Source organism: Chinchilla lanigera, unplaced genomic scaffold (genome assembly GCF_000276665.1).
Source record: "Chinchilla lanigera isolate Chin_1 unplaced genomic scaffold, ChiLan1.0 scaffold00117, whole genome shotgun sequence".
NCBI lineage: Eukaryota > Metazoa > Chordata > Mammalia > Rodentia > Chinchillidae > Chinchilla > Chinchilla lanigera.
In genome coordinates this window covers 3,709,503-3,731,981 of record NW_004955518.1, presented here as the reverse complement: position 1 = coordinate 3,731,981, position 22,479 = coordinate 3,709,503, and the positions used below count along the sequence as shown (strand labels likewise).

Below are 22,479 nucleotides of genomic sequence, written 5' to 3'. Positions count from 1 at the left end.
AATGGATTAGAGAAACACCTTGAATTTTTCTAGTTCCACAGCTTGTCCTATTTTGGAAAAAGGTCATTTTATCAAGCTTGAAGAGCCCTTTGTTGTTGTTTAACTGGAAAATAAATACCCTTGCTTTTCTTTGACTTTTGAAGAAAAAGAAAATACTAGCGCTAATTTTTCTCCCATGCCGATTTTTGAGGATACACTTCTACTGTAACTTAAGCTGTATAAAGCATACAGCATATGCTGAGCCTGGCATGGTGGCACATGCCTGTAATCCCAGCACTGAAGAGACTGAGGCAGGAAGATTGCTTTGAAGCCTGCGTGGCATATAGCAAGACCTTGTGTCAACAAAACAAAACAAAACATTGTTTCTTTTACCAGTAAAAATTTCATCTGGTTTCTACATTACTGTTTTCTCTGACACATCTTTTTCAGTTAACCTGTTGTTCAGTAACAATTTTTCCTTAAAGGATGGGGTTACTAAATTTTGAAACAATTTTTATAAATAAGTTGTTAAGCATTTTGCAGTTTTTTCTGAGTCTGAATGTAGTGTGAAAAGTGGTACAGTTGAATAGATTCATTTTTGTTTGCTCTGTGAAAGGGATACAGATTTCAAAGCTGTTATAAATTTACTAATAAGGCATGTTTTATAAGATACTTTATTTTTGTGTACATGTCATTCTTCCTGTCCTCAGTTCTCCCCAAGGAATACTCAGTGTTACCTGCAGCTTTATCTATTTTTAAGTTATGGCTGAGTTATTTAAACTAAAGAATTTTACAGTCTTGCTTCTTTTTTTGTTAAAGTAGTACAAAATGTCAAAAATTAGGAGGAAAGTCACAGTGGAAAATACCAAGACTATATCTGATAGCACATCTCGAAGACCCAGTGTATTTGAAAGACTTGGACCCAGCACTGGCAGTACAACAGAGGTGAGTTGTCACTCGTGGGTCACACATTTCTCTTAAAATCTTGTTACTGAAAACAGTGATCTACATAATAAAGGTGAACAAGTTATTTCACTTGAGAATGTTGGTTTAGTAAATTTTGTTAAATACATTTTATAAAAGTGTAAAAAAGGTGATAGGGTTTATAGGTATTTTGTATTTTTTTCTGATGTTTTTTATCCTTGAGAAGTAATATATCACAGGTTAGCGGGAGCTTTGCTAGCATTTTACTTAATTTTGTCCCACTAGCGTGTCTTTTTTTCCAGAAATAAAGTCAAATTTACACAGTAACATCTGTCTCTTAGACACAGTGCCGTAACTGGCTGAAGACTGGCAACTGCCTCTATGGAAACACATGCAGATTTGTACATGGCCCTTCACCTCGTGGAAAAGGTTACAGCAGCAATTATAGAAGGTAAAGTGAGATCTTTAAACTGCTCACATACTATTAGAAGATGGCTTTCATAGTTTATGCAGTATGGCTATCTGAAGTACAACAAGATTTTCTTTTGATAGCAGTCTTACATATAGTCAAAGATCCACAAGACCTTTAGGTTGTTATTTTGAAGATTACAGGTTACTAAAATGTTAGCTTTAAAATTAATGTGTATGTTTGGTATTTACATGTCTTGGCAATGTATCTTTTTGTAATACGTTTATGGCTTACTTTTTCCCTCTAATTGTGTATTAAGACAGCAAAAATCAATGGTATTAGAATTTATTTTTAGTGAGGTTAGACTATTGTTAACCCTTAAAATACTAAAATATTTGAGTAAGGTATCATTTAGTGCTTTTAATATGCTATAAATTCAAATTTTATACAAGCCTGGTTGGCATAAATGCATTTGCCAAATTCTTTATGACTTTGTGTTACTGTAAATAATATATATTATGTGTGGATAGACATACTTCCTATTTGGAACATGATTTTACTTGGTTAAATGGAACTTGCTTAATAGTGACCTTTTTATTTTTCTTTTGATTTCCTTGTAATGATTTTATAATGGTCTTTAAAGCATGTCACAAAAACAATTTAAATTTACTAGTAGACAAATAATTTACCTAGTTCTAAAGTTGGTTATGCTAATCACTTAGCCTACAGCAACAGTATAAGAACTGAACATTAGCACATGGAAATTTTTCTTTAAGTGAATTTGTGTATAGACCTCAAAGTTTATTAGAATTTAAAATTCAGATCCTTAATATTAGCTGACTTCTTGTTCTTTTTTTTTTTAAAGGAAAGAAAGGTTTATTTAGCTCACATTTTGTGGAGGTTTCAGTCCATGTTTGGCTGGCTCCAAGGCAGAGTGGCATATGGCAGAGGGCAACAGTTCATGGTGGTGGAAAACAGCAAAGGCAGCAAGAGCAAAAAGGGAGGGGCAGCTTTTTTTTTCTTTTTTGGTACTAGGAATAGAACTCAGGACCTTGTGCTTGCACAGGTAGGCACTATGCCACTGAGCTCTATCCCCAGCCCTTGTTTCCTTAAAGAATATACATTTGCATTTTTTTGTGATGCTGAATACTCTTACTTGTATTTAGGGTATCATTTGTTATCTTATTATTTATGTCTAATTACTTGTAAGTACACTCATAAATACATTTAGAGAAATTATTTCAGTAATTTTAACTTTTGTTTATATGAATGCCACATTTTAATATATGCTTTAATTCATCTGAAAATATTTGCTGACTCAAAATTTTGTATAAGAGATAGTTTTGAGGAAAATGGGCAGAGAACTTTTGTCTCAAATGGATAAAATTAATGTTATTACTAGACTCAGTATAAAGAGTTGGCTGTTATGATTGTGCTGTTTTGTATGTGTATTTCCATTTGATAAAATATTTGGTATAGGGAGAAAACCTGTAAGTAATGCTCATAGTTTTACATATTCATATTTAAGTTGAAAAGAGTTTTGAGAAATTTAGGAACTAAGCACAGTTAGAAAAGTTAAAATTTATGAGGTTTTTCTATAAGTATATTCTTATAAGATGTTATATAGAGATTTTTGTTTTGATTTATTTTTTAATTTTTGTTGCATTTTGCTTCAAAGGTCACCAGAAAGACCTACAGGGGATCTCAGAGAACGAATGAAGAACAAGCGCCAAGATGTGGATGGTGAGCCCCAGAAGCGAAATACAGAGGAATCATCTTCACCTGTTAGGGTACAGAATGAATTTCCTAAAACTTAGTTAAATTTCAGTAGTGATTGATTCTTTAAATTGAATTTTAGATATGTTATATGCTGAGTGGTAAATACACACTTAGGCACGATAGTATCCTAAGATGAAGGGACTAATAGGCAGTGCTGAAGCTGAATAGTGGGGATCATGAGTATCTGAATATATTTTTAAGTTTTCAGAATTCAGCCATTCATCATACTTTGTCTCTAAGAAAGACTAAAGTGACAGAGGAACACTTAAGCACTAAAACAGTGAAAGCAAAGCATGGGATTCAGTAATTGAATTAGAAAACTTAGGTAAAGAAATAGACATAGAAGCACAAAATTTAGCGGTGAATTTGTTGACAGTGAAACAAGAAGAGGTACACTATTTATGATGCATTGAATAAATAGTGCATTGAATAAATGAAAAGATAAATGTTAGGAATGGAAATTGTTCCTAGACGTATTTTTTTTCAAGAAATTTATCATACTTAGGTGGTGTGTTTGTAGCAGATTTATTGAGATAGTTCACATACCATACAGTTTATTCATTTAAATTGGGCACACCAGTTTTCTTTAGGGTATTCACAGTCACACAGTTGTCAACACAATCACTGTACATTACTCCATAAAGGAGCGCCACCCTTTTGGTAGTCGTCATTCTGTTTCCCCACTGACCACCAGACCCAAGCAACTACTAAATCCCCTTTCTGTTTCTTAGATTTGCCTTTTCTAGACATTTCACATAAATGGAATAATGTAATGTGTGATCTTTTGTGACGAGATCCTTTACTCAGCATATTTTCAGGGTTCATGAAAGATCATAAAGTGGTCACTATTTCATTCTTTGCGTTTGCTAAATAATATGACATTGTATGGGTAGACCATATTTTGTTTGTTTATTCTTCAATTGGTGAATATTTAGGCTTTTTGCCTCTTAGTATATAATGCAGCTATGTTTGTGTGGACATACACTGTCATTTCTCTTGGGTTGTATTGAATGGAATTGCTGAATCATGTAGTAACTGTATATTTAACCTTTTGAGGACCCACTAGACTTTTATTAAGGGGCTGTGCCATTTTACATTCTTGATAGCAGAGTATAAGGCTTTGAGTTTCTCCACATTCGTACACATTATTAACTTTTTGATTATAGCCATCTTAGGGGCATGAAGTGATAATATACAGTAACTGTAATTTGATTTGCATTTCCCAGATAGCTGATTCTATAGACCCTCTTTTCATCTGCTAATGGATATTTGTCCATCTTTGGGAATCTTTTACCCATTTTAAATACTGTATTTGATTGTCTTTATTACTGAGTTTTAAGAGTTCTTTAAATTTTTTTTTGTACAGGGAATCAAACTAAATTTTCTGCTTCTATGTCTGTTTCTTTACTTAAGTTTTCTAGGACCTCCCTCTTGCCAGGCAAGTGCTGTGCCACTGAGCTATATCCCTGGCCCTGAGTTCTTTAAATTTTATGTAGAAGCCCCTTACCATTTACATGACTTGAACATACTTTCTCCTATTCAGTATTTTCATATTCTTTCTCCCCCTTTTCCCCCTCTACTGTCTTGTCCTTTCTTTTCCAAGGAGAGGCTTTGTTTTGTTACCCAGCCTGGCGCTGAAATCCAGGGCACAAGTGATCCTCCTGCCTCAGCCTCCTGTAGTTGGGATTGTATACACTTACCATCAAACCCAGCTGTCTTCACATTCTTGATCCCTAAAACACATGTTTTCATTTGATGAAATCCAACTTAGCTTTAGTTTTGTTTTTGCTTGTACTGTTGGTATCATTTTAAAAACCATTTTCTAATCCAAAATCACAAACGTTTATGTTTGTTTTCTTAAAAATTTTTGTAGTTCTTACTGTTTAAGTCAGACACATTTTGAGTTGATTTTCATTTATGGCAAAGGTCTAACTTCATTACTTTCAGATTACCAGTTGTCCCATTCTAGTTTTTCAGTGAAAGTCTGAATGGTGTAGGTAGTAGTGTTTTTGTAACTTAAGATACGGTAAAAACTTTCTTCTGTTTTGGGGTGTTTTGTTTTCGTGGTGCTAGGGTTTGAACCCAAGTCCTTGTACACACAAAGCACCTGCTTTGTGATATATTGGGAATGGGACTGCTATCTAAACATGAAATTTTTTTATGTTTCATTTAAGGTACATGAAACTGAAAGGTAATTTTGCACAGTATTTTTTTGTGCACCTTTGTTTTCACTGAGACCTGTTGTACAAGGTCAGGTGTGGAATTTCCCACATGTGGTATCATGTTGGTGCTCAAATGTTCAGATTTTGAAGCATTTTAGATTTCAGATTTTTGTGCTAGTGGTGTTCAACCTGTAGCAACCTTTTGTTTATGATATCAACTATAGGTAATTTCCTTTGTCTTATCTTTTTCTAATAGATTATTTTTTAGAACAGTTTTAGGTTCTTAGCAAAATTGAATTGAAGGTACAGAGCTCGCCTGTGTGCCCTCTCCCTGCACATGCACAACCTCTTTCAATTATTAATCTCATCCCAGAGTGGTGAATTTGTTGTGACAAGTGAGCCTTTATTGACAAATCATTATTGTCCAAAGTCTGTAGTAGAATTTTTGCTATTCAGTTTGTTTATGCATTTGCTTACTAAAGGACATGTTGATTACTTTCAAGTTTTGACAGTTATGAACAAGGCTGCTATAGATATTTTATGTGCAGGGTTTCTTTGTGGACATAATTTTCAGTTCTTCTGGCTAAATACCAAGAGTATTGTTCCTGGATTGCATGAGGAGAGTATTTTTAGTTTTGTAAAAATCTGACAGACTTTTCCAAATTGGCTGTGTCATTTTTCGTCTTTTTTTTTTGAGACAGGGTTTCACTCTGCAGTTCAGGCTGGCTTTGAGCTCACTTTGTATCCCAGGCTGGTCTTAAACTCGCAAAGGTCCTCATGTCTCAGCCTCCCAAGTGCTGGGATTACAGGCGTGTGCCACCACTCCCAGTGGCTGTGTGATTTTTCATCCCTACCATCAATGAATGTGTTCTTGTTACTCCACAGCTAACTTGCATTTGGTGTTGTGAGTGTGTTGAGTTTAGGTTGTTTAGATAGGTGGTATCTCTTATTGTTTTGTGTGTTATTTCCTTAGTAACATAATGTGATGAACATCTTTTCATGTTTATCATCTGTATATCTTTTTTGGCAAGGTATGTAATTAGGTCTTTGACACGTTGGTCATTTAGAGTTAATTTTTGTGAAATGTGTAATGTCTGTGCCCAGCTTCTTTTTTTTTATTGTTCAGGTGTTCAGTGTTCTAGCACCACTTGTAGAAAGACTGTTCTTTCTCCATTTAAATTGTCTTTGTTCTTTTGTCAAAAATCAGTTGACTATATCCATATGGGTTTATTTTAGCTTTCTATGCTATTTCTCTGATATATTTGTCACTTCTGCTGCTACTAGGTTGTCTCGATTACTGTAGCATAGGAAGTCATGAAATAGGGTCAGTTTTCTGACTTTGATCTTCTTTAGTGTTATATTGTCTATTCTGAGTCTCCTTATAAACCTTAAAATCATTTGGTCATCTGCAGAGTAGCATTCAGGGGTTGAAGTAAAGATAGCATTTAATCTGTCAAATAGTTTGGGCCGAACTTACATCCTACCATATAGAGTCTCTCATCTCTGCCAAGATCAGGTTAATTTTGGATATCATGTATTGAAGCATGTTGGTAAATTAATGCATAGAAGATGGGAAAATAATTGGAGTATGTGAAAAACATGAAATGCAAATGCATGTTAAGCATTGTATGCTAAACATACTGGGTACTTTTGATATGGGCTTTTTTTTCCTTCCCACAAGTTCAGAGGTCAATAGAAATTGTAGAGTGGTATAAGTAAGGATTGTTTAATAAGTAAAACTCTCAAGAAATGGAAGCAAAGGAGTTTGATAGTAGAGAGCCATCAGTAGAGACCATGGGAGATAAATTTTTCCTGCCAAATTCTTTCAGTAGAAGGTTTCTATATCTATATAAATTTAAAAGAAAAGTTTTCTGCATAAGATAGGAGGTTGGATTATTTCTTTAAAAAGCTCCTAACATTTTATTGTTTTGTTATAATACTGATTCTCAACTCGTGTCATCCTCTATATTTCCTTTTTACATCAGATTCTTTTAATGCCTCCTTACTATTTAAAATGAAATTCATAGTGAACATAATCTGCACGCACATATAATGTTCATGCTATATGAATGTAAAATAAAGTAAAAGCCCTAACCCTAGCCCTAAGTAAGTTATATGTCCATAATCAGTTGAACATGATGTTGTATTCCTGTAATGCTAGCCCTCTACAATCATTGATTATATTTCTGAAATCCAAGAAACCTAAGACCAAACATTATCTCTGAGTTAACTGTAGACTTATTTGGCAGCAAATCTTGATCTTGAACTGATCTGATTATATTCTTTACCAAGTTGGTAAATTCCTATTTTGCTACAAAAATATTTATATGTTTGATCACAGGTGGCTGCTAATGCAGACCTTACTGTCAGTAGTACTCATTGAATTTTGAAATTGAAAAAAAAATTCTGAAATATTTGGTCCCATGAGGTATGGCTAAAATATTGTGGTTTTTCAACACATATTTCAATATGCATACACAGTATAATAGAAAAGTAAGGTGAATGTTTAAATTTTAAAAATGCATCACAGTAAAAGACACATTTCCTTAACTCCTTAGAATCCCCCATCCCTTTATCACATGTACACCATCTTTCTTGCCGGTTTTTGTAGCAGTTCTGGAAGTCTTTTATAAGTGTCTTAATAGCGCTGTTGTGGGTGCTTCATTGTCCTGAATTTACTGAAAATGTTTACTTTTCATGATCATTTTGACTTTGTAAAGCAGCCAGAAGTTGCATGGTTCCCCATCCAGTAAGTAATGAGGACACATTGTAGCGTTTTTATGAGTTTGCCTTTTCATTGGATGGCACTCAACAGTAACATTCATTGTATTTTTGAGCACACTAAAGACACTTGTGAAAGTGGACTTATGCAGGTGCTTCAGAAAGTGGTAACTGTTCAAAGTGTGGGGATTACTTTCAGGAGGATTAAAGGCAGTCTGTCTTTTACTATAAGTTTTTTACTGAAGCACACACGTATGTTTTGATCATCCCTGTATGTTCCAAGATGACTGTGGTTTATATCTAAATGTCCCTCAGGAGCTTCATGCAGTCATAGGTAGGGTTTCTGGAAGAAGATTGGGTTTGGGGGTGCTATAGCTGACTTGCTGTGAGGAGGTAGGGTCTGTAGGAAGAAGTGGGTCACTGGGAGCGCGGCCTGGAAGGGAATGGCTCCCATCCTCGCTCTTCCCTTGGCTCTCTGCTTCCTGCCCGCCCTGTTAGCAGCTTTCCTATATCTAGTCCCCTCCCCCATGTCTTCCTGCCTTGGAACCAGCCTGCTGTGTGCTAAAGTTTGGGCCAGGATGAGCCTCTCCTTTAAGTTGTGGTGTTGAGTGTTTTGTCCCAGTGATGAGGAATGTGACTAAAATAAGAATACGTAATGGAATAGTCAGAAGGTTATGTTTCTAATTCATATGTTTGAATTTAAGAGAAATAAGATGAAAAACGATTCTGTTCAAGAAATACAGGACGGTGCTGTACCATATGTGACAGGAAATGCTGGACCCTATTATTTGACTATGGAGAAAAGTGAAGTAATTGTATTTCATAAATGAATACCATGCCTGAATAAGTAACAGAGTGTTGTAGAGAAAATGAAGAGATACATTCTTTTAAACAAGGTAGACCTTCCTAATATGATATCAAAATAATTTTCTATATTATGATTTGAAGTGGAATAGTGGCAGAGTATTAGAAAAACAATGTGGGTTTGGTATTGCAGATTATTTTGTCTCTTTTGTAGCATAGAACTAATGCTCTGAAATCTTTTTCAGTTAAACTTGTAGTTGGGTATTATATGATACTTTAGACAGAAAACACAATATTTTATTCAAATATTTGGAGATAACTTCCTATAAAATATTTGTGGTATGGGTATATACTAAAGTATATTCAAAAATTGTATGAGATATATAATAGCTCTTCATTAATGTATTACAGACTATATTTTATGATTAAAAATAGATTGTGTTCCTCTTTTTCCTTTTGTCTTCTGTATAAATAAAAGCCTGTTTCTTTTTCCTTGACCTGTTGCAATTTTTCCATAGCAAGTATTATTCTCCTAGTCTTTCAGTGATTTTTGTTACCATTTGTTGTCTTACCAGCAACCATGTATGTCATTTTGCAATTATTATTTGCAACAGTTTTTTATCTAAAGATGGAAAATTTAGAAGCAGCTATATATCAGAGTTCTTTAAATAGAAAAGTTAGAGAAATCAGTTTGTGTATGAGTTGGTAATGCTCAGAAGAAAGTTTCAGTACTTACTATCATTTTTCATTTCTTTTCATAGTATTTAAATTGTGAATAAAAGTGAGAATTTCACTGTGATGCAAAGATAACAGTTATGTGACACTGGTTATTTTCTCACCACCTAGTGAAATGTGGTTTCAAATCTTATGTAATAGGATATTCAAATGAATTTTGTAAGTTGGGTTATTGTTGTCCTGTTTAGTGTATAGGCTGTGGCTTGCCTTTGAACGATATGTAAATCTTATTTGTTTACTACATTATTTAGGACTATTTGGTAAAATATCTTTTTTTTGGAAGGCTATAAAAGTATGAAATGAGGTTAAATTTATCCTTAGGCATGTAAGAAAATGGCTGTTATTTTAGTGTGTAAGTCTTACTTAGATAATTATTTTTGAGAGTTTTCTGTGATTTAGATTAATATGGCCACTTACAAATCTTTCCATTGTATTTTAGTCTGTGTGTGTGTGTGTGTGTGTGTGTGTGTGTGTGTGTTGGTTTTCTTTTCTTCTCTTTTCTTTTTTTTTTTTTTTTGACAGTCTTGCTATGTAGTTCAGGCTAACCTTGAACTCATGAGGATTCTCTTGCCTCAACCTCCTGAGTGCAGGGTTTATAGACATACACCACCATGCCCAGTGTATTTTATCCATTTTAAACTGTCTTTTTAGGGGCTGGGGATTTAGCTCAGTGGCACAGCGCCTGCCTGGCAAGCTCAAGGTCATGAGTTCAATTCCTGGTACCGGAAAAAACAAAAAAAAAAATAAACTGTCTTTTCCCCAAGGTTTTTTACATAGAAACTGGATACATTGGATAATATCAGATACCTATTACGGTATTAGACTTGCATTCTGTTTTTTAAATCTTAGCCACATCTGCCATTTACCGTATTGCTGTTCCTTACATTCTATAATTTTTCATTGTGGTGTTATGCTAGAATTTGTCATTTTCCCTGCTTATAGATAAATGACTATTTACAAAATTCCTTCTTTGAAACAAAGATGAATGAAATCAAAATGTTATATATTATAATAACCTGCCACCTTATATAATTTTTAAAACACTTATTCCATGTGTATATATGTACTTCTTAGAAAGAATCTTCAAGGGGGAGACACAGGGAAAAGGAAGATATTAAAATCACCAAGGAGAGAACTCCGGAAAGTGAAGAAGAAAATGTAGAATGGGAAACGAATAGAGATGGTGAGTTTCAAGATCGTTGCTTATCTGATCAGTTCTTGATGATTCCCTCTCTAGACTTTAAAGCTGTGATCTTTCTGTTGTTGCAGAACTATCTATTGTCCTACTTCTGTGTTGTAATGCAGAAGCTGGCATATAACAGCAATATAAAGGCAGAAAAAGAGGTTTGTGCTGCCTATTTCAGCTTCATGTTGTTTTCTCTCTAGAACTTTGCCATGTGATAGTTCTTTGGGAATGTATTACATTCATAAAATTTGAAATTCTTTAATACTGAGGTTAAAAAAATCAAATCTAAATTTGTGTTACTTTACACAAAATATTTAAAATGAGATTTTTAAGACTTAAGTGCCTGAGATAATTATTTCCAGAAATTGTTGACCTTCGTTTTTCAGGGAAAACCAGTCAGATGATAGTTAAATCCTGGGATGTATTCATGAAAACCAGCAAAATCATTTTTGAGTCATTGTCTTAAAAAATAACCATTTGCTTTCCATATTGTGAGTGTTCTGACTTGACCTCTTTGATGTTCTGGAAGGTGGAATCTAACCTTAAGCCACCAGATACAGAGATAGGAAATTCAACATATGTTAAATGCATTAAATATGCAACTTATACCTTTATTACTCTGCTTACTGATGAGAAAAGTAAGAGTTTTAGAAAGTCAGCAATTGTTTTTCAGTGATAAACTGAAAATTTAAATCAGAGATGAGAAAACTACAGAATATACATTATAACCTGTTTTTTGCAAATAAACTTATTAGAGCATAACAGTGCCCATTTAGTTATATATTATTGAGCTTATGGCCAAATTGAGACCTTGTGACACAGAACCAAGAATTTACATGCCTAAAATACTGATATATTTCAGAATGATCTCTGAAGATGTATGTAGACCAGGATTTGAAAAGTATCCTGATCATCTCTCCAGTAATTGAAACATCAGTACTATTAAGGAAATATGTTCTATCCTTGGGACAGTGGTGTGTTAAAAGTTGTTTCTAAACTTCCTTATGATTAATTCATTGGCATATTATAATCCAATTCAATACCTCTTTTACATAGTTACAGTAAAGGCAGCTATAGTGTTCCTTTGATAATTAGTTGAGTGATTAATTAATATATCACGGTATTTGTTTTCCTCATTTCTGCAAAGGGCATTCCTCCTGTTTTATAGTCAGTAATTCCCTGTACTGTATTCTAAATCTGATTTCCACTACCTTGACAGTGTGTTCAGTTATGTATATTCTCTTCCCTATCTTTTGCATCCATTTTCTCTTCTCCCCATATTAACTTTGGCTATCACCCTCCTTATTGCCACTTACAGGCTAAATTCTTCAGAGTTCTGTATGTTACCCTTTCTGCTTTTTTACCTGGTATTTACTGTAGTCTTCAGATCTGCCTCTCCACAGAAACTGCTCTGCAGTTGCTCTCACAGCTTTTCTCCTTTTCACTGAATAAATGGAGGTGTATTTGTCTTTGTGATATATGACCTTTCTGTAGCATTTGACACAGCTCAGAACTCCTACCTTAGAAAACATTCTTTTTGGCTTCCATGTATGACATTTTAGTTTCCTGTTTTCCTGTTCAAGGCTTTCTGTCTTATATAGAAACTCCTTGTATACTGGGTGATCTCTAAGACTTACATTTGAGTATCTTCTCAAAGGAATCTAAAGTGATTCTATTACAGGAGTCTTTATATAGAAAATTTTCTTAAAAGTGAATGTAAATATCTTTAATAGTTATATATATAAGACATCACATGGTGTTTTCTTTTAAGACTCACTGGTTTTTGTTTTTTTTGTTTGTTTGTTTTTTTGGTACCGGGAATCAAACTTAGGACCTTGCGCTTGCCAAGCAGGCGCTTATGCCACTGAGCTATATCCCCAGCCCAACTCACTGGTTTTAATTTTTGTGCATCTCTGTGATTTAAAAGTTATCTACTGAAGAAATATTGAAGCGTATTAATCATTTCAGTGCATGAATAGTAAGATAAACTGGTTAATAAACTATAAAGTGAGTAGCAGTTTTAGCTAAACTCAGGAACAATTGGTATATAGTAGTGTTTCTTCAGCTTTTCAGTTGTAGGATGTATTTGTATTCTTTAACGACGCCAATGAGCTCTCTTCCTCCTACTATCCTCCCTCCTCCTTCTCCTTAAAAAATTTTTTGTTCTTACTTTTTTCAGTAATGGAGATTGAACCCACGGCCTTTGTACAGAGCTGTATCCTCAGCCCTTCATTTTTTATTTTGAGACAGTGTCTTGTTAAATTGCCCAGGCTAGGTTCTAACTTGATTTCTTCTTGCCTTAGCCTGCCAGACTTCAGTGCATGCCACTATACCCAGCTAAGCTTTTCTCTTTGTGGAGTATGTTTTTCGATAATTATCAAGTTAGAGATTGAATTTTGAAATCTGAAAGCTATTTTTTAAGTCATCTTACAGTGACAATAATAAACGCATTGTATATTTTTATGAAAAGTAACTGCTTTACATGGCAAAAAAAAATTTAAGAAGTGGCAATGCTTTAAATGTTTTTGGAAGTCATTTTAATATGTGATATAATAGAAACATAGCTAGATTTTTACATTTGCTTCTAATTCAGTCTCTTAAAGGTATATCTTCTGGAAAATGCAGTCATACATGCAGGAGAGAATTAGTAAGCCACACAAATATGTAATGTTACTATAAAAATAGTTTTGAACTTTGAGAACTCCCAAAATTACCTAAGAGAGCCCCTAATAATTCTTTCACCACTCTTTGAGAACCATATGTGTTTGGGAATAGCTTCTAAGACTTAGCTATTTACCTTTTGCCTACCACCTTTTTTTACTCTTCATTTTTTCTTCTAGAATAAATTATGATCCCAGTGCTGCATTCACTTACATGTTAATTACCCTGAAATCTGGAACTCTTAGTTGAACTCCAGGTTGAAATAGTTAGAATTCATCAACTGGACATCTCCATCTGAGTTTCATAAGAGTACTGCTTTCTTACCTGGTCCCTAACACTGAGTGTTATCATTGACACTCCTTCATCCCTTCCACGTAGGTATTTTCAGAGCTGTGATATTTCTACCTAGAAAATGCCTTTGAAAACCCTCTATTTCTCTTAGTTTACTACTAGTATTCTAGGTTTTAAAATACATGTTTATTGCTTTTGCATTATTTTACCAAAATAACTTCCTAATTCCATCTGTTGCTTAATGTTGTCCCTTAATCCATTCTCTAAAGCTAGGATAAACTTAAAAATTTTTTTTTTCTTTTACTGAAGTATGTGCAGTACATATAAACAAATCTATAGCAACATCCCCTTTTCATGTCTAGCTTCTTTCATTAGCTGTATTACAATATGGAGTTCATTAATTCTTACTGCAATATAAGAATAGTATTTCATTTTATGAATATACCATAATTTATCCATTCTATTATTGAGGAGCATTTGAGTAATTTTCAAGTTGGGGCTATTATGAATAAGGTGCTATTATTATTCTTCAATATCTCTTAATAAAAATTACCCATTTTTCCTCATTGTATGAATTGCTGAGCTATGGAATATGTGCCTGTCCACTGTTAGTAGATAATGGAAAATCAAAAATAGTGTGCCAGTTAACCATATGATATTTTTTTGCCCTTTTAATTTTAGGCTTTGAGAAGTATATAGAGATATTGTGGTTTCATTTTGCAGTTTTCTAATGAAGTCAAAAGTTTCATATATTTATTGGTGATAGTTTAAGCCATTTTTTTAAATGGCCTGTTCCAGACTTTTGCCTATTCTTCTAGTATGTTACCAGTTTCTTATTGATTTGATTATAGGATTTCTGTATATATCCTAGGCACTCATTTTATGAAATATATGTATTGCAGATATATTCTACTCTGTGAGTTGTAGAATATAAAAAATAAATTAGTTCATTTTGTTCTGTTTATAATTTCCTAATTTTTCATTGCTTTCAGGAATAAGTACACATTTTTATTGTGGCTCTATTCCTACACTCCAACTCTTGGTCTGTTTTATCTTTTTTTTTTTTTTTAAACTTTGTTTTCTTACATTTCTCATATTTGTTCATTACGTGCTGTAACATGTAAAAACAAAAAGTATCATTGCAATGAAAGAAAATGTATGAACATGTTTTGGTAATCTTGGAGGCAGTTCATCTTCCTAAAACCAAGTTTGAAACCCAAAAGCTTCAAAAGACTTGATTATATAAAAATTAGACATTTCTGATAACTAAATATAGAAGTTAAAGATACATAGTAGACTAAAAGAAAGTACTTGTATATGTAAGCATTAGTAAAAATGTTTAAAAGTACATATGCATATAATGAGTTCCCTCATTCATGAGAAGGTAATCTGGTTGAAAAAAGGCTAAAGATGTATGTGTGTGAAACAGAAATGGCCAATAAATGCTGAACCTTACTGCGTAGAAAGGCTGACAGGAAATAAAGATAGGAGTGGAAATATAGCTCAGTGATGGAATGCTTGTCCTGTCATGCACGAAGCCTTGGGTTGGAGACAGGGCTCCATAAAAATAAAGACAGAATTTTTCACCAGTGTTTCATCAATTTGGCAGAAATGAAAAATTACTTATGTTTTCAGGTGGAAGTTTATATTGGTAAAGGTGTTTTGGAGTGCAGTTTGGTCATAGTTAAAATAGAAATTATACTTATCTTTGATTCAACAAATGTAGTTTGAGAAAATTGCCAAAAATACTGGTACTTGTGAACTATGGTAGGTATCAAAGTGTTCATTAAAGTCTTGTTTCTAGGCGCAAAATGTTGAAACAAACCACATGTCTTCTCAAAATAAAGGAACTGCTCAAATAAGTTAATAGTATATTCATACTGTGAAATAGTTTGTAGATGTTAAGGTGAAGATGATTGAGCTGTCTGTGTGACATGGAAAGATCTTGTTCATAGGACATTGTAATTCTGGTTCCTTGTTTCAGTGAAAAAGCTATAAAGATTTTTAATATATGCAATATTGTACTGCTAGTAGTATTAGCACTGCAGTGAGGATGGCAATTGGAGGAGTATAAGGAATTTCATATTTTACTTTGTACTCAGAATTGTTTAAAACTTTAATGGTGAGAATACATTACAAATAAAAACAAAAGGAGGTGTTCAAATATTTACAGTATGTAATCCTTATACATACTTTTCATGTCCTTTGCCCACTGTCAGTTAGTAATTACTAATTGTCAGTAATTTATTCATATGTCCACCATTCCTTATTTGTTGCGTATATTTTTCTGTTATATGCTTTTAAAATCAGTCTTATTAAATATACCATTAGTTACGCTTCATGGTTTCCTATTGAGTTAGAATCATTTTTCTGAATCAATATTCATAAGGTAATTTTAGAAATAACTTCAGGCTGTAATGGTGCCCTACCACTGAAACACATCCCCAGTCCTTTTTATTTTTTTTTTTTTTAGTTTGAGACTGTTTCTCACTAAGTTGTCCTAGCAAGAGTCATACTTGAGATCTTCCTGCCTCAGTCTACTTAGTGATCAGATTATAAACATGTGCCACCATTCCCAGCTCTGTTTCTTCTTTCATAGAATAGGAAAATATCTGAGTTTTGATTAAAACAGGTATGCATAAAATAAGTACTTTCTGAGTAAGGGTTCAGGAGCTTTTCCCCACAGCAAAATATGTTGCCTATAGTACATTGACTTTGACATGTAATTTATCTGCTCAGGCTTCTCTTATGATTGAGTAGTTGGCAATTGAGACTGAAAGCCACCTTCTCGTTTCTTATGTGTGTTCTGTATTGATGATATTTCCTGGTAACACTTTTTAGATTCCTAAGTCATTATTGATGAAACTTTCAAAATTATTCTTTCTTTTGTTTTATTTAGGTATTTGGTGATAGAATTTTGTTTAAGAATAATCAAGCCAGGTCATTGAGTCATTTTATTCATTGAAGTAAAGAGTCTCAATGGAGTATGATGTAGTAACTGGAGACAGCTAATCATTTAATTAAATCACCTAGTAAAAACGATATGCCCTTAAATATTTAGTAATTGTTTCCTGATTAAGAAACATGAGTCAGTCTTTTTTTTATAATTTACGGAGATATTGTCCAGCATAAGATGAGTAATCAAGTTTGATCACACAGATAATATATAGCTACTTTCTCAGTCCCCAAGTGTGAATGGATGGCTGCATTCTACCTCATTTGAGGTATACTTGATGATGATGATGTCTATGTGCTTGTTCTTTAACCAATTAAATGGGACTGTTCATCTTCATTGTTTTTTAGTTTCTTCATTTTCTTTACCTCAGGTTAAGAAATACATAAAGTACTGAAAGTGTAGCTTGACAAGGCACCTCAGTTTGGGATCAGTCAAGCCCAACATGGTCATTGGTTAGAATAGATGTCATTGTCAGTTCTTCCTCCAGGCCTTTTGGCATTTATGTCACATGTAGGTGAGGGGTTGAGTGCCAGTAGCCATGGAAAACTGATCATAACAAAATAGATCTTCATACTGCCCTTCTTTCTCCTCTTTCCCTTTTTCTGTCAATCTTCTTTTCATTTTAATTTAAAAAAATTGGATATGGTAAGATGGCATTAGATCCATTAAGATGGATAATTCATTTTTTTCTTTTTTCTTTCTTTTATTTGAGACAGGGTCTCACTGTGTAGTTCAGGCTGGCCATGAAGTCACTGTGTAGCTTGGGCTGGCATTGAACTTGTGCTGATCCTCCTGCCGCCTGCCTGTGCTGGGATTGCTGGCATGTACTACGCTGTCCAGCCTAATTTAAAGAACTAGTATAAATCGGTTGAAATTAACATGTTAAAAAACCCTTGAGAAATTGTATATATGTATACATTAGTATTAAAATTAGTTAATTTTTGCTTTAGATATAAATCGGTTGTATCATAGTGACATAGAAGTAATGCTGCATGTGTAATATGACCTCACTTGATTGATGAATCTTCAAGTAAGTCAAGGAAATAATCATGTCTGTAGCAGGAAATATTGAAGGCTTTGGTATCTCCTGTCTTCCTTCCCCTCTCCTGTCTTCCTTTCCTTCTTGCCTTTGTAGTACTGGGACTCATACCTTGGGCCTTGCACATGCAGCAGAAAGTGCAGGCACTCTGCCACTGAAGCTACATCCTCAGCCTGAATTGCAGCTTTTAAAATCTCAATTTCTGATGAAAAGCCTAATCTTCAGATAGTGATCCTTAAAAATGTATGGCTTTTCATGAAGAAACCAGCCATGGTGATTGTGTCTACAGTATTTCTTGTATTTTTCAAAAGTATGTTATTCTGGGCTGGGGATATAGCTCAGGGGCATAAGCACCTGCTTAGCAAGCACAAGGTCCTGAGTTCGATTCTCAGTACCAAAAAAAAAACAAAAACAAAAGAACTTATGTGGGGCTGGGGATTTAGCTCAGTGGCAAGTGTGAGGTCGTGAGTTCAATTCCTGGTATGGGGGGGAGGGGGGGAATTCTCAAAAGTATGTTATTCTAATTAAAGAGTCTTCCATTTAAATGTGTATATAAAATCAGTAGAAAAACTATAATTTTGTGTAGATAATTATAGTTACTGACCAGCAGTGCAATTTTATTTTAAAGATTCTGACAACGGGGATATTAATTATGATTATGTTCACGAGTTATCATTGGAAATGAAGCGTCAGAAGATACAGAGGGAATTAATGAAGTTGGAACAAGAAAATATGGAGAAGAGAGAAGAAATTATCATTAAGAAGGAGGTATCCTTTTTATTGCAATATATATGTTATTAATTACAAACATGAAAATTGATCACAGAAATCTTTGCATCTAATTCGTACCTGCGTCTTAAATTATACTAGGATACGGGTACATTGATCAACTCCTTGTATATCAGCAACTCCATATGTGTTAATCATTTAATCTTCACATTAATCTTTTAGATAAGAGGAAATACTTTTGCTATTGAATAAAACTGAAGCCCCGTTGCCTAGAATCACCAGCTACTATGAGGGTTGAATCAATGTGTCTGTTATAGGCCCATGCCATTCCTAGAATATCTTACTCATTTTTCTAAGGTGTAGAGATTAAAATTCACTTGAATATAATTTGTGATTTTTTTTTGAAATTTCATTATTTTTAATTTGTTTTCTTGGTACTGTTGTATGTTAGGGTAGTTAATTATCATACTGGTTGGAAACATGAGTTAGACTATTCTCAACAGCTGGTGACTATAGTAGTATTTTAATTTTTAATCTAAGAATTTTTTCATGAAATTAAGATGTATATTCTGTTGTAGCATGAGTGAAGGAATTTCTGAATTGACTACTGAATTCTTTTGAAAGGTTTCGCCAGAAGTGATTAGATCAAAATTGTCGCCATCACCTTCTTTAAGAAAATCTAGCAAATCTCCAAAGCGAAAATCAAGCCCTAAGTCCTCTTCAGCTAGCAAGAAAGATAGGAAGACATCTACAGTATCTTCTCCCCTGTTGGACCAGCAGAGGTCAGTAGGGTGATAGTGCCAGAAGTTACCTTTTTTCTGAATGGTTACTAAAAAAGAATTGCTACCTAGTTGATTATAGAAGGGTACTTTTAGTATAGTTAGTATTTACTGTGGTTTTTTCTTCTTAAAAAAGGTTAAAACTATAGGGAACAGCATATCTGGCAAATCCACATACACTTCAGAGCTTTTTAGTTTTTAAGAAAAAATAATAGATGTATTTCTTGTTCTTTCCTCTTGAATTTGGTCTTTATGATATGTGTGCCTCAGTGTGTATACTTTCATTAAATTCACTGTTTTGCAAAATACAGTATTGCTCTCATCTAATTATAATACAAATATATAACTTTCCTTGTACATTTTCATTCAATATTTTTATATTTTATAGTGCTACATGTAGCCTTAGTTCATTAGTATGTTACATATTACTTTTCTGTTGTTGAACATTTTTTTTTTGGTTATCAGTGATTATGATTTATATACATAATGAACATTCTTATCTTTGTGTACGTGATCAAGATTATATTTTTTAAAGTGTATACCTAGTAGCTGAGTATATTATTTAGGAATTTGATAGTAGCTAGTTGAAGAAATAAAAATAAGAATGAATCAGTATTGTTACATTGAAAGAGAAAAAATAGGGCAGCAAACATGTTTTCATTTAATGCCACTTTGTGGTACCTTAGTTCATAAACTTGATTCTTTCTGTGACTCTGGTTACAAACTGGTCGGATGAGAACCAAATCAAATTCAGTGGTTAGGTGTAAAATTGACCTTATGCTAGGCGTGGTGATGCACACCTGTAATCCCAACACTTGGGAGGCTGAGGCAGGAAGATCATTGCAAGTTTGAGACCAGCCTGGGCTACAACATGAGCTCAAGGCCAGCTTGAACTGCATAGGGAGACCCTGTCTCAAAAAGATCAAACAACACAACAAAAAAAAAAAATTAGGAAATTTGATTCAGTTCTTGTCCAGTTCAGTTTGTGACCATAGTCGTGGGGAGAATTGAATTTGTGAACCGAGGTATCATTATATTTAAATTATAATTAAAGTGCATAAATCAGTTTTTTTTTTTTTTTATAGCTAAAAATCTTTGATAAGTTGGCAGGGGGCTGGGGATATAGCTCAGTGGCATAAGTGCCTGCCTGGCAAGGGCAAGGTCCTGAGTGGTCCGATAAGTTGGCAGATATTATTATTATCTCCTTTCTAGTTTCTAGACACTTAGCATAATTCAGACTCTGGTTACTCTGCATACATTATTCTATCAGCCTAACTTGTATTTACCTTATCTAGTGTCCCAACTCTTTACAAGCTTATGTATTTACATTTTTTTTCATTTTTTTTGTATCTACATACAAGTTTTATTTTTCATTTTAAAGAGAAAAAAAACCCCAAAATAACAAAAACAAATACATGAAACAGCACAGAGAACAATAAAAATGATACACAATTTCAAAACATGGTGATAGGATATTAACAACGGTTGTTATATAATGTTATCTTCAGAATTGTTGCTCAGATAACCAGATATAGGCATGCAAGATTGCTCAAACAATTGCACATTAACTTTCAATAAACCAACAAATATTAGTAGTACCGTTATCCTAGCTGTCCTGTGTATGCATATACATTTTTTTCTCTTTCTTTTTCCTCACCTCTCCTTCATTCCAGTTGATCCTTCCTTTTTTTAAAAAAATTGATTATTTTAAAGAAAATAGTACAAAAAAAGAACAGTAGCAAAATACAAAACAAAGCAAGGACATTAAAAATTATACAAGGTTTCAAACCAAATGATAGGGATTAACAGTGGTTGTTATATTACATATTGTTTTCTTCATCAAAGTTGCTCAGATTACCAGATGTAATAATAGAAAATTGATCAAATCATTAAAGGGAATAAGAAAATAATAATTTAAAAGAACATTAGAGATAATACATAGTTTCACTAGACAGGATTGTAGGAATTCACCAATGGTTGTTATACTGCAAATTGTTGTCACATAAGTTGCTCAGATTACCAGATTCAAGCATGCAAAATTGGTCAAAATATTAAAAAAAAACTTTTAATCATTAACTGTTCCGCTCAACAAACCATCAGACACCAGCAGTACAGTTATGCCCTGATCCATATATCTATATCTATATAGATATATAAAATGACTTAGTACTTTCTTTTTCTTCTTTTGCTCATCCCAGTTTTTGCTTCCTTTGAGCAATTTCTTTCCCTTTCTTATTATCTGTTGTACTTTCTGGGTTTGATTTACTCTTTCATGTTCTTACACCAGGGAGATAACGTTTAGCTCTCCTAGTTCCTCTTAAAATTGCTGTCAGAGAAATGTTAACAGTTCTGATTAAAGTGTTGTGCCTTTGTAAAACTCCGTGGTTTTCTGTGCCATCTGCTGTCTTCTACATTCAACCCATCAATCTAATTTAATTAAATTCTAAGTTTAATTTAAATTGTAAGTTTTCCCATTTCTCCTTAGAGAATAGAAGTTTTGTTCCCTTTGTGTACCTATCAGATTTTGTTTATGCTTTCTTTTTAATATTAATTGCCTTTTGCATTATATTTTAGCTATGATATATATGTTTTGCAACCAGTATTAAATTTAAGCTCCTTGAAAATTGGGATCTTGAGGGTACGTTAAGGGTTCTATCTCCCCACAGTGCCTATTTTGTATAGACCTTTGCATTGTAATAAGGCATTTACTAAAGTTGACTTGATCCTTTTCTTTGTTCCTGGGATTGAGTCAGTATTATAAAAGGGTGTGGAAGAAGTTGACCCAAGTGATGTGATCCACCCTGCTTGTCCTTTGTCTGCTTACCTGTTCTATTCATTTCTCTAGTAAACTATATCAGAAATACTTTGTCTTCATTTTCTTGTCCCTTCTGACATCTTTGAAATTTAATCTCTTCACAGAAAGTTTTAATAACCATTTTAGATGATAGTACTTTAATCTTTTTTAATACAGTCTCATTTAGTACTTCATTAGTAACTTATCCTTTGATAAATATTTGGCCACTTGATTAACTATATTTCCTATATTGTATTATGTTGAGCTATTAGTTTAATAATGGATGAACTATTAGCTTAATAATTGAATAGAAAGGCCTGAAAAACAGTACATTGAAAGCACAAAGAAAAAGTTAAGTATAGTGGTTTGTTATACAGTTCATACTGACTAGAGTATGTCAGATGATGAGCTTCTAATTTCGTTGCTGGTCATACAATAAGCTGTTTGTATTAGAATTTCATTTAAAATTCAGTGGAGTATTTCAGGCAGTGCTAGTAAGTCAACTGAAGTGACAAGCCAGTAGTTAGACTT

The 22,479-nt window shown here is 33.5% G+C and overlaps 1 protein-coding gene across 5 annotated transcripts in view; it reads left to right on the top strand.

Moving 5' to 3' along the window:
• Zc3h13 (zinc finger CCCH-type containing 13) overlaps positions 1 to 22,479 on the top strand; it is an 83,123-nt gene that overhangs the window by 8,195 nt on the left and 52,449 nt on the right. For 3 of the 5 annotated variants that reach the window (XR_001231840.1, XM_013506957.1, XM_005409093.2), the window contains exons 2-7: positions 799 to 924; positions 1,245 to 1,354; positions 2,991 to 3,102; positions 10,588 to 10,696; positions 18,275 to 18,414; positions 19,000 to 19,157. Coding sequence is in view for 4 of the 5 variants with exons in the window: in XM_013506957.1 (XP_013362411.1) it covers positions 808 to 924; positions 1,245 to 1,354; positions 2,991 to 3,102; positions 10,588 to 10,696; positions 18,275 to 18,414; positions 19,000 to 19,157 (746 nt within the window). In the remaining variant the exon portion in view is untranslated. Of the gene's footprint in view, positions 1 to 798; positions 925 to 1,244; positions 1,355 to 2,990; positions 3,103 to 10,587; positions 10,697 to 18,274; positions 18,415 to 18,999; positions 19,158 to 22,479 lie in introns of those variants that run through there. The other 2 variants (XM_005409094.2, XM_005409095.2) reach the window with 2 other exon arrangements.